The following is a 12,942-nucleotide window of genomic DNA, read 5'->3' on the forward strand; positions in this document are numbered from 1 at the left end:
CCCATCAGCCCGAGACCAGCGCTATTCAAATGAGATGTTCCCGGAGTTCAACTCCAATTGAGAACAAATGACACAGAAATGTTACTGGATAACGACCTGACTGACGTCCCAGTCGAAGTGAATTAATCGCTGAAGATATTAACTATCTACTGCTGTCTCATCTGCCACTTCTAATTGGTTTAAGCGGCATTATCGAACCCTGTCGGTAATGGGCAGTTAGTGCAATGATAATAGTGATGTTTAATTTAAAGTTCAATCCCTTTAAAAATTCTGTTCTCATTTTCTTTTTTTCAATGGAACATTAAAGGTATCTTGTATTAAAGGTAACATTAAAGGTCACTCTTGTCCATATAATTAAGGTGAATCGGGATGAGGTCAAGCTCCAAAGTTATTCAAAAAAAAAAAAAAAACTCATGAGCAAGTCTTCTGAAATAAGACACTTGCCTACTGTCACAATTTAAAATAAATAAATAAATAATAATAATAATAAAAAAACAGCAAGCTCAAAGTTTGCCATGCTTGTTTGTTGGGCTGCATAATTAGGCCAAAAATGTTTTAATTGTAATATTAAAATTATATATATATATATATATATATATATATATATGTGCATGGGCGACATTTGACTCTCGAGTTAGGGGGGGCAATTTTATTTTTTTATTTTTTTATTTTTTGCAGGTAAACATCTTTTTGTACCTGCATCAGCAAATTATTCGCAGAAGCTTTAAGCAAACAAGTTTAAGTTTGCTTGTTCTTTTTTTTTTACTTATTTATTTAATCATTCACTTAATTGTATTATCACGGGAAATGACGCGGACGTGGAGTTCATCATTTTGCGAGCAACTGATGATAAAGAAAAATGTCACGTCGCAATATTGATAATAGGTATTACGATTTTAAACCATGAAGCCGAGCCAGTTGATATCACACAAACAATGAGCAAACTTTGCGTGAGAGTTATGCGGATGAAGTCTCACTAGAGAACAGTAGCGGCTCCTTGCCATAAATATAGGTAGGGCAGATTCTGGGTGTTAACGCTAGTTTATTATAAACATTTTGCAAGCTTTATATTCTAATCGCTGAACACATCAGACACACTTTTGGCAGAATTCGAATGTCCTAGCGTTATTCAGACTGAGGGTGGCGCTCTAATGATGATTGACAGACTTTAGTACACACAACACACAAAATCTTTGAATTGTATTTATTGCTTTTGTTTTTAGAATATTGTTTTAGAATAGTTATGAAGGAATTCGAGAAATGAGCACGTTTAAATTAAAGGGTTTATACCCTCATTAATGTTATACGCTACTCCACATAGGAAGAACAGACATGCCAAACAGTTACTGACCTGATGCAGACACATATCTGAAGCGGACTGATATCGTCTTGGTCTGGAGCGAGGTGTACGTGAGGCGTGTTTAACATGGAAATAAGCGGGGCAGCCAGAAATCTGCCACTATGGCTCTCTATGAGAGGGTGCTGCAGTTCCATTTTTCACCACAGATTTACATAGGAAAGTTGTGTGGCGCTGTAGAGCTGGGATGGGGCTTCCCCGCTTAGTATTATGAATACATGCCTGTCGAATCCATGCACTACAATTTAATATATCCAGCTCACTTTACGACTTAAAGTAGTCTAGAAAATCAGAAAATTATTTGTTGCAGAATGCTGAACACATTTATAATGTATTATTAATTCAGTGTACATAGGGGTAGGCCTATATTTTGGGATTAATATTTTGGTAAGGCTCTGCCCCACCTGCCCATACAGGGCTGGTACAGAAACTGAAAGTAAAAACCATAGACTGTGGTAAAAACGGAGCTTTTGGCATCTGTCGGCGCATATCCTCTTAGAGACTATTAATTTATTTTCTTAATATTTCTCTTGTGGTCCATAGTGAGGAAAAAAATGTAAAATTTTACAAAAATAAACTAGTTGTTTTTTAACAAGTATCCAACTAATCTTTTATCCTCACTCACAGCGTATCGGTTATGCGGTGATACGCTATGATATTGTGGGGAAAATTAATTACAATATTATCTGAATAATAAAAGTAGCATAATAATAATAAGAAGAATTTAAGCCTACCCGAGAAATTTTATATATATATATACACACACACCGCTCCAAATTGTAGTGGACGAGCTGATGGCTCACATCGGGAAAAATTATGGGGGGGCAACTGCCTAAGTTAGTTAGATAGTAGGTTAGAAAGTTAGTTAGTTAGTAAGGTAGATTGATAGATAGTTAGTAATATAGATAGATATTTAGTTAGTTAGTAAGTTAGACAGTTAGTAAGATAGATAGTTAGAAAGTTAGATAGTGTATGAGTTTGAATGAGTTTGAATGGCTCAGTAATAGAACATAGAATGGAAGCTTCATTGAGTCTAATGGGCTTCAGTATGTTTAGATTTGAATTTGTGACAGCTGGAGGTTTGATGGATTGTTCAGATGTTCAGTGCAAGTCTATGGGAGTTTTTCCGAGTTTTGATCAGCATTTTTAGGAAAACCGTAAAGCCGCGCACACACTTAACGATTGTAAGGCCGATTATGAATGTAAATTGATACTTATGACTGATTGCGCTCAAATGCGTCCAGTCAGAGCCAGTTGTGTTCAGTCTGCGATTGCAGTCGGTGTTCAAATTCCATGTGTAAGTATTTAAATTGGCTTCAGTCACAGGAAACAATCGCTTATATGTTGAGCACAGACTTAGAATGTTTAGTCGTTAAATGTGTGCCCGGCTTAAGTCGGATCAGTTTGAAAAGATATAGCAACCCGAGTCAGAACAGAAGAAGAATAATAATATGTTTATATAGCAGATCAGTAAGTTGGCTTTTTCAAGCCAACTTAACTATAAAATTACAATACTAATATTTATGTCTGCTTTAATTAATTAATTTTCGAATGTTAAACTATTAAGCGTTTATTTTGGAGGAAAACCCTTGGGAGCCCTTAAAGCAGGTTTTATAAGCACTTCTCCAGAGTTTGGGAAGAATCGAGCCACTCTAAAGGCCTGTTCACACCAAGAATGATAACTATAAAGATAAAGATATAGCTGTAATATTTGTTCTGAATATAAAAGAATAGCACTGTCCACACCACAGCTATAACGATAACAATATAGAGAAACGATATCATTGGGATCACTTTCAGAATTATTTTTTTTTCAGCTGTTGAACGATAAAACACTGACAACCAATCAGAATCCTTCTAATCTAAGTGCTCGCGCATTTAAAATGGCAGACGACATTGCGGAGAATTTAATCACAGAGGTCCAGAAAAAGCCACCTCAGTTTGACAAGTCAAACCCCCTTTTCAAGGATACTTTAAAGAAAATGGATATATGGAAAACAATCAGTCATACCCTCGGAATAACTGTTGAGAAGTATTAACGATGAGATCATTATGTCAGGCTAGCAAACAGTGTAACATAAAATTAACTCAGGAATCCAGCACTAGTTTCCACAACACTTCCTTCCTTTGAAGTTGCAGTGAAAAAGACTAGGTGTTTATTCCACTATATTGACTTTGTCAGCTAAATTCACTGTTAGATTAGATTGATTACACTAGCTATTCACTCGAAACATAGCATTCTGAGGACATCTGCTGGTTAAAGCTGTGTAAGTGCAACAAGAACAGCAAAAACATGTTGTACACACTTTGAAACCGCAGCGCATGAGCTCAGAATAAACAGACCTTTATTGTTTGTTGGTGTGGATGCAAATAGTTATCTTTATAGTTTTCGTTCTTGGTGTGAACGGGCATAAAGACATTAAATCAAAACTGATAATGAGCTAAACACATGTAAAAGAACACAGTGCCTTGCTTCACTCTGAAACATGCAACACATTTATTTCACTAAAACAGCCATATCACGATTTCAGTTTTATTTTGATTAATTGTACATCCCTACTAGCCAAGATATTCTTCAAAAATTCACCTTTTGTTTCGTGAAAAGAAAAAAAGTCATACAGGTTTGGAATGACATGAAGGTGAGTAAATGATGACAGAATCTTCATTTTTGGGTGAACTGTCCCTTTAAGAAGTAAGGATGGCATGAGAAGGTAATGGAAGCGTGTGGGAGGGGAACAAAAAGAGGAGAGATGGAGGAGGCAGAAAAGAGTGCAGAACAACCTACCCATCCTTCTTGTAGAATTCCAGCATCATGTTGTCAGTCGCAACACTAAGTGGGCGTCGGCCCTGGTCGTGCTGCTGCTTGCGATCTGATTGGTCCATATCTGGTGAGGGCATTGAGCTGTAGTTGGAGTTGTGGTTGGTGTGGACCGGGCTGCCATAGCTGCCTGTCAGGTTGAACTCAATATCTAAGAATAGCAAAAACAAATTAGTCCAAATCTCACAGGAGAACATGCTCGTGTGTAAGTGCGAATATGCTTTCACAAGTCTTTCTATCTAACCTCCAGGGAAGAACCAGTCAGCATGCTGGATTATCGGCTCAATGATGCCAACGATTTGCAGGGACACGGTGGTCATCATTTCCGTCATGTTTCTGTGAAGACCAATGACCCATTTCATCTACACATTTCATATGTCAAAATATAAAACTACTAGATCCATTAAAGCAAAAATGTCATTAATTTACATTGAAACCTGTATGACTTTCTTTCTTTGGTGGAACACAAAGGGTTACATTTTGAACAATCTTCATGAAGTTCTTCTCTATAAAACAACTCTTGGTGACTACAACTGTAGAGCTCGCATAACAACTTAAATGTCACTCTGTTTTCCACAGGAAACATTCACATGACTTCAGATATAATGCACAAGCCATATGAACTACCTTTATGGTGTGCATTTTATAGGTTTCTAATATTGTTTTGGAGGTCTGAAACAGTTCAATAAAGCATTTAGTAAACCCCTCCTTTCCAAGATCTACTCTGCTCTGATTGGTCAGATGGCCGAGTCTGTTGTGAGAGAACAGTCATACTCGCTTTGAGTGACCGCCGATGATGACAGTGTTGGAAACTTAATGCCAATTATTACCATATCTGAATTTCAGCTCCGGATCTTCCTCAGCACTTGAGTGATATGAACAGTAATGATATTATGGTTTTGCTGTATCAATTCCAGTGTTAGTCCTCTTCTTATGGAAGTGCATCAAAGTAGATTTGCTTTCGCAGCACGGAAAACTTTGTCTTCTCAACGTGTCGACAACACAAAACCAACTTACCCAGGCCTCAGAGAGCCGCGAGGGAACGGCGCGAGGCCGGTGACGCGAGTGATAACGAGCATCACCTGCGAGGCGTGCCGGCCTCGAGTCTCTCACGGAGGAGCTCCGGAGGCATAAAAGGAGGAGCGACATCAGTGAAGGACAAGAGAGGACCAGGCCTGGACTTTATTTTATGTTTTATTATGTTTGTGTGGCCGGCAGACGTCCGCGAGGGTCTGCCGGCATTACTTTCGTTTTGTTCTTTGTTTATTTTGAATTAAAGTTTTGTTGAATGTTCGCCGGTTCCCGCCTCCTTCTTCCCATATCTACTGACCTCGTTACAGTTACAAACCTTCATAGGTTCGAATTACTGAGAATTTCAGCAGTTCAGAATCGGTTCTTTCTTTTGGGAGAGAATAACTTTTTCATGCACTTTCTGGAAATTAGTTTTTGCAGAGTGAGATGTCTGAAAACAGCTATATTACACACTACATGAAAGGTAATATTCGGAAGAAAAATAAAAAGCATATTATTAGCACTTTCAACAAAATACATGATAGTTTTAGTCAACAATAACAACACTGTGCTCCACAGAAGAAAAGTAACAAAGTCATAAAGTCATAAGTCATATGTAAGCAATGACAGAATTTTCATTTCTCAGTGAACAGTCCCTTTAAATTGCTATGTGAATTTGCTGCTATCCACATAAATGAGAGAAATAAGCCAAACAGAGGACATGCACTCACCCTTCCGAATGTGTCCACAGCAGGTTGGGTCCAAGAACTATTGCAATGTTACCTGGTGTCATTTTATTAGCGTCTTGATGCTCTGTGAGTTTGGCTAAGAATTTGATTAGATATCTGTTTAGAAAAGGGAGAAAAAATAGTTTCAGTCTCAGTGTGTCAAAAGGTTTTAGCCCTGGCATTCACTCTTAAACTTGCTATTCCTGTCGCTGTATATTATCAATATTTCAGTAGGTCTGACTCAAGCCAGGTGCAGTCAAACAGCAATGACCCATAGCCTATATCTGGAAATCTTGTCAGGTGGGCTGGAAGTAAAGATGGCCAAATATTCACAGGATTTTACAGAGGCATTGTAAAGAAAATACATAATCAATATGAACAGGCCTCCTTATTTTCTATAATAGTAGCTTTGTTTCTAGATTATAATGATTTAAGTAAGCAATAAGGTATGAGAGGCTGTGCTGTATCATGAATAAGTCACGGCTGAAGGGCGTTGTTAGACACGATGCAAAGCGGAGTGCCTGCAACCCCTTCAGCCGTGAGTTATTCCTGATACAGCACTAGCCTTGAGTACCTTATTGCTTTTGTAAAACGGTTACCACACAATACAAATATTAAAGCCAAAAATATGTATCAATGCAACTTTCATGAAGTAAACTTTCACTAAAAGCCTTCCTTCCACCGGAAAAAATAGTTCCTGACTGTGAACAGCAACAAAAGTTACATTATTACGCCATTAGATGGCAGCAAAGACTGTCTTTATGAGTGTGTCAGTCAGTAGCGAAGACTTTTACATTGAAAAGACTGAATTGTTGTGAACACGGAACAAGACGCAACTGAGAAAAGCTTTGACTAGCGCTGTCAGTCACGGGAAAACCCCTTAACTGTTAAAAGGACAAGATGATACATCAGACATTTAAACAGATTTTTTATTATGGACATAGGACTGACCTGAAGGAAAATGCTAAATCTGAATGCTGGTAATAAAATCACTCACTCAATCTCTTTCTCACAATACTCTTCTACATAATACAGTAAGCTTTAATGAACAATATCAACTGAGAACAAACAGTTTACGTTGCTAAGGGTGTTGTGTAGTGATATAAAACACAGCTATTGACCAATCAGAATCAAGGACAGTAACCCTTTTATATATTAATTATTGTGGCTCTTAACTTAGTTTTCTTTGGCCACATCATTCAGGGCAAAATGAAAGGCTGAATTTATCCTAGCATCTGTAAAGTTGGCACATTAAACAGGTTATATGACCGAGATTTGACATTCCTCTCTGCTAATGAGCTGTTGCATTCATGACTCATTCAAAGACAAAGACCTTGTCAGAAATAACAAATAATAGGTAAATAACAAGCACCACACACCCACCTGAAGTTGTTCAAATTGTCTGATGGTAGTTTCTCACATGTACCCAACAGGGCTTGAAGCCTTTTATCCATATCTTGAATACTATAGATTGGACATTAGAGAGATGCATTAAGGTACAGTATATGGATATACTGCTGTATGTTCATGGGTGAAATTCAGTTTGATCTCTTGTATACAGTACTATTAACACTAGAAGTCCCAGAGAGCAGCCATTTGGCTTTTCTACCTATAAAACCCGCAGGACAGCCGATGGGCTTGATGTCTTTAGGCTAATATCCTTAATCAGCTGTGAACAGTTGCTTTTGTTATGTAAACAATGTGGGGCCATGCTGAGCCAATTCAAGGAAACTTGTGTTTCACTTTGCCATCTTAGGGAGAAATCAACACACATGTTTTTTTTTCCTTTGTTTCTGAGATCTATTGATAAAAATAGTACAAAATAAAAAAAAAAGAAACCAACCATTTGTACACATATTTACAAATAATATTAAAAAGTGAGTGAGTACATTCCAGCAATCACTCAAAATCCTGGCACTGCCTGGCAATATATTATAAATACATTTTGCATATATTCATTATATATTAATCTTATATTTGAAATACATCATAAGTCCATTTTTAAAAGTGTTTGAAAGACGGGTTCAAGTGTACTACAAGTGGTAACTAAATACATTTTTTCTATACAGAGATAGTATGTTAAAGCACATTTTAGTTCAAATTCATGGTGTCTCAAAATAGCACAGTTGAGTACACTTAGATGTTCTTAAGATTATCTTAAGAAGTACTAAAGAAGAGCTTTTAGTATATTAAGTACAAAATAAGTGCACGGAAATAGAGCACTGTACATTATGGAAGTGTAAAAGTGTACTAAAATAAAGTGTATTTTACTGCACTTTTTTTTTCACCTGGGTAGACACTCCAACACTTTCCGTTTGCATTAAGATTATTTTTATTACCACACTGGCAGATATTGATCATTTTACTTAAGTAAAATGCACTTAATTTAGATCCCCCCAGGAAACAAGACTAAATATCATATATAATTTTCTCATATAGAAAATCCATCTTGATTTAAGATTTTTTTTTAAATTTACTTTAAATAGGATAAAAAAAATACTTAGTATGAAAAGCATTTTTGCAGTGTGAATGAGTGAGTTAACTTTTTAAACATCACTTGCACTCCCTCATTTCAGGGTTAACATACTCAGAGTTTTCACTTAACCTCCTTTCTGAAACCGGCCCATGGTCAATCAAGTTCTCTGCTTTTAGCAGTCCTCCCTCCCCCACACATACAAACAAGCCACCAGCAACCATTCACACACACACCCCCAACCCCCCTGCAGATTGCTCAGGTAATGACCATATTTACACATGAATTGATGCTAATGATAGCCAAAAGACTAGCCAGTTAGCATCCACTTGGCTAAAGGAGGGTTACAAATCTCTGGGACTTCTAGTGTTAACCCACACAGAAACTGTAATACTTGCTTTAATACTTGTATGCATACAAATATGCACTAATACTTGTCTAAGTATGCTATAACATACAATTATGTTTTATGCTGTTGCTGTATAAAAATGATTAAATTGGTAGTATTCTGCAAACTGTAAAACCTTGAAATATTAAACTTACAAGTATACTACTAAAACATTGATAATATTTACACTTAATAAACATACTTTACTTAAAGCTGTAGTCCGTAAGTTTTAACTCTTTGTCGCCATCTCTGTTTGAAACCTGCAATTGCAGTTATTCCAATGTTTGCTGTCAGTCTACATCGGTGTGGATGCTGTACTTCAGAATCACAGATTGTAGTCTTGAAGTATGACCAAAATAAGAATTTTCACCGGAAAATGTCATCTGAACAAGTAAGTGACATGTCTGCCACGTTTTTCTGACCAACTGATAAAAAAAAAGCATTACAATATTTTGTGCTGCCAATGGTGATACATCTAACGATCGCTTAGCTCGGATCACATCAAACCACGAAAATTATTATTATTGTTATACTTGATTCTCAAATTGTTAATGTTAACAACATCAGCATTGCGTGACTATGTGCATTTAGTGTGTATTAGCGTTACCTGTAGATTTCAGTTTCTGTATAGTCTAATGTATAATTGTCCATTTGTCATACCATACCATACAATCTGTCATCAAATTGATAAGTTTAATTATTGCAGCTGCTGTGACAAAAGGCTATAAATGATCCGTCACCAGCAGCATCCTCACATGCCTTATAACCTACTAGCTGGAACTGGTTCTTTATGTAAACAGACGTGACGTAATTATGCAAAGACGAACGGCTGCATGCTTGAATTTCCCGCGGAAACCCACCAGTACTGATTTTATTATAAAACATTATTACAAGCTTACCATTGTGAATCGGGCTAAGGTAAGGAGATAGTTTTGAATACTGGCTGGTTATGTACTTGCTCAAACATTTTTATTTTGGATCATTTTTAGCCAAAAAATGTTACATACTGCAGCTTTAAGTTTGCTTACTAAGTATATTTTTTGTAAGGTTTTGCTCAATTGACAACATACATTTGATTTTAATCAAGTTTAGCATTTCCACATGCTGCAAAGCTAACATAATACTCTAAAAAGCATACACAAATAACATCGCAACACAAATATTGGGTGATGATACTGTGATTAAATTATTCATAAATCATACAAGCAGTGTTAGGGAAAGTTACTTTTAAAAGTAATGTATTACAATATTGCGTTACTCCCTAAAAAGTAACTGATTGTGTTAGTTACTTTTTATGGAAAGCAATGTGTTACATTACTTTTGCATTATTTTTTCTCACCTGGGCTGGGCTTGCTTGTTTGTTTTTTAACATTACAACAAAAAAAGTTCTATTTTTGGCAAATATAAAGGCTATTTTACACCAAAAGTGAATAGAATAAGCTTTAGGCTGATCACAAATGTGATGTTTATCACAAAGTAATTTTTGCTTATTAGTATGGTTGAATTGGATAATCAAAGGTCAGCAGCAAAGACTTTGGTGAATAAAGTGAGATTAAATACATAAAGTATATTTGTGCAATTTAATATATTTAATTTTTGCAGGTTTATGCAATATTCTGAGATTGCATTTCACTGTTTTTATTCATTTTGAGGAATACTGAATTTTGTGCAAGTGAGATGAGTAAATGAATGTTCACATTTAGTCTAGAACTACAATAACCATCATGTTTACAGAGCGCACACAACGCCTCGGCACTTACTCTCGATTTTTCTTAACATGGGGACAGGAGAGCTGTCAGTTAATACAATGATAAAACAAAGTAAATTGCATTACTGGTAACACTTTACAATAAGTTTCATTAGTTAACATTAGTTAACTACATTAGTTAACATGAACTAATAATAAACTGCACTTATAAAGCATTTATTAATCTTTGTTAATGTTAATTTCAACATTTACTAATACATTACTAAAATCTTGTTAACATTAGTTAATGCAATGTGAACTAACATGAACAAACAATGAACAACTGTATTTTCATTAACTAACATTAATGAAGATTAGTAAATACAGTAACAAATGTATTGCTCATGATTAGTTAGTTGTTAGTTAATACATTAACTAACGTTTAACTAATGAACCTTATAGTAAAGTGTAAAGTGTTACTCCATTACTTGTTAGAAAAAGTAACTCAGATATTTTCATGTAAATTTAAAAGTAATGAGTTACTTAACTAGTTACTTGAAAAAAAGTAATCTGATTACTTAACTCAAGTTACTTGTAATGCACTACCTCCAACACTGCATATAAGTGGTATTTTAAGAAGGTATCTCAGAAGACAGATCATTTTTCATTGTTTTAAAATGCTATCCAGGTAGGTGGCTCACTTTGTTTTAGAACACAGCTAATGTGTCACATCAATATGAAAGTGGCAAATGGTGCTGGGTAATGGAATGTGTGTTTGGGTAGATCATTGATACTCACTTTGAGGCTTGAATCCATTCATCATAAAGTTCAAAGGACATTAGAGGTTCGGGAAGTTCACGAAGATAAGACTTCAATGCCCCTGAGGGAAGCAGATGAAGAAGGGAAGAGGTCAGTGGGAGAGAAGGAGAGAGTGAAAGAGGCAGGGACATGGAGAAAGAGGGAAACACAGCATGTGTGATAGGATGTGAGTGGAGGTGTGCTATTCTCTGCTTGAAATACTAAAGGGAAGGCTGACAAATGAGCTGTCAAAAGCTACAATCAGCATGTACCGCCTGTCGGCTGTGGCCCCCCTACCTGGCGGCTAATAGGTCACACTTCAGGCCCACTGTAATGAGATCAAATTAACCTGGGAAAGAATTTAATGTGAACTGCCATGGGGTCTGAGCCTTTGTAGCTGCGATCGACTAAAAGGACACTGAGGGTAGATCAGTGAACTCTTTAAAAAGCTAATAGCAAAGAATCAGATGCTCACCTGCGATGGCATGTGGGTCGGCTGAGTACTCCTGCACATCAAGAACCCCGCAGTCCAGTGACGCCTTAAGTTTCTTCAGTTTGGAGGCCGAGGGAGCCACCCGAAATAAACCCTGAAGTGACAGGAAGAGTTCTCAACCAGGTGGCTAGGACCCACTAGGGGGCCTTGGCATTTCATTCATTTAAATACTTTTTAGTAATCTTGAGGCCGCAAAATGACCAAAAAGTATATGAATTAATAAATGATTATTAATATATTAAATCAATGGATTGAATTGATCTCACTTTAAAGGGATAGTTCACCCAAAAATGAAAATTACCCCATGATTTACTCACCCTCAAGCCAAGGTGTATATGATTTTAGAGTTATATTAAACAATGTCCTGACTCTTCCAAGCTTTATAATGGCAGTAAATAGAGAATGAGATTTTGAAGCCCCAAAAAAGTTTATCCATCCATCATAAAAGATATTCACACAGCTCCGGGGGTTAATAAAGGCCTTCTGAAGCGAAGCGATGCGTTTGTGTCAGAAAAATACCCATATTTGAAACTTTAAAAACTATAATAACTAGCTTCAGGTAGACGGCTGTATGCACGTCGACTTACGCCAAAAGAGTAACCCCTGACTCAGGATCTTCTATTGAAATCATCCGACATTTCACTTTAAAAATGATCATTTTAGACTTGACCGGTGTTTTGATTTGCTCTCTCCTTTGCGCTTCCGCTTTCGTCAGTATGTCATGTGTCACTTCAGGGGTTACTCTTACTCTCTTAAATTGATGTGTACGGCCGTCTGTCAGAAGCTAGTTACTTTCGTTTTTAAAGTTTTAAAAATGGATTTTCCTCTTACACAAATGCATCGCTTTAATTCAGAAGGCCTTTATTAACCTACTGGAGCCATTTGGGGAGTACATTTATGATGGATGGTTGCAATTTTTTCATGGGCTTATTTTCGGTTTTGGGTGAACTATCCCTTTAATAGTCCGCTCACTGTTTAGGCTGCTCCATAGAAGTCTCTGAGGACACATATAGGCTAAAATGCAAATTGGGACACCCTAAAGCAGGGTTGTCTAATCCTGCTCCTGGAGCAGGGGCATTTCTTCCGAGGAGGCAAGGGAGGCAGTGCCTCCTCAAAAAAAAAAAAAAAAAAAAGGATGAGAAATTAATACATATTACATATTAAACAACAACATTTATTTGACAAATTA

At 36.6% G+C, this 12,942-nt stretch overlaps 1 protein-coding gene across 1 annotated transcript in view; it reads right to left on the bottom strand.

Annotated features, from left to right (window-relative positions):
* arhgap44a (Rho GTPase activating protein 44a) overlaps window positions 1-12,942 on the bottom strand; it is a 36,675-nt gene that overhangs the window by 20,200 nt on the left and 3,533 nt on the right. The window contains exons 7-12 of the mRNA XM_067372260.1: window positions 11,736-11,847; window positions 11,261-11,342; window positions 7,298-7,378; window positions 5,918-6,031; window positions 4,420-4,511; window positions 4,143-4,326 (exon numbers count right to left, since the gene is read on the bottom strand). Coding sequence (XP_067228361.1) covers window positions 4,143-4,326; window positions 4,420-4,511; window positions 5,918-6,031; window positions 7,298-7,378; window positions 11,261-11,342; window positions 11,736-11,847 — 665 coding nt within the window. The remainder of the gene's footprint in view (window positions 1-4,142; window positions 4,327-4,419; window positions 4,512-5,917; window positions 6,032-7,297; window positions 7,379-11,260; window positions 11,343-11,735; window positions 11,848-12,942) is intronic.

Source organism: Chanodichthys erythropterus, chromosome 3, assembly GCF_024489055.1.
Source record: "Chanodichthys erythropterus isolate Z2021 chromosome 3, ASM2448905v1, whole genome shotgun sequence".
Classification (NCBI taxonomy): Eukaryota; Metazoa; Chordata; class Actinopteri; order Cypriniformes; family Xenocyprididae; genus Chanodichthys; species Chanodichthys erythropterus.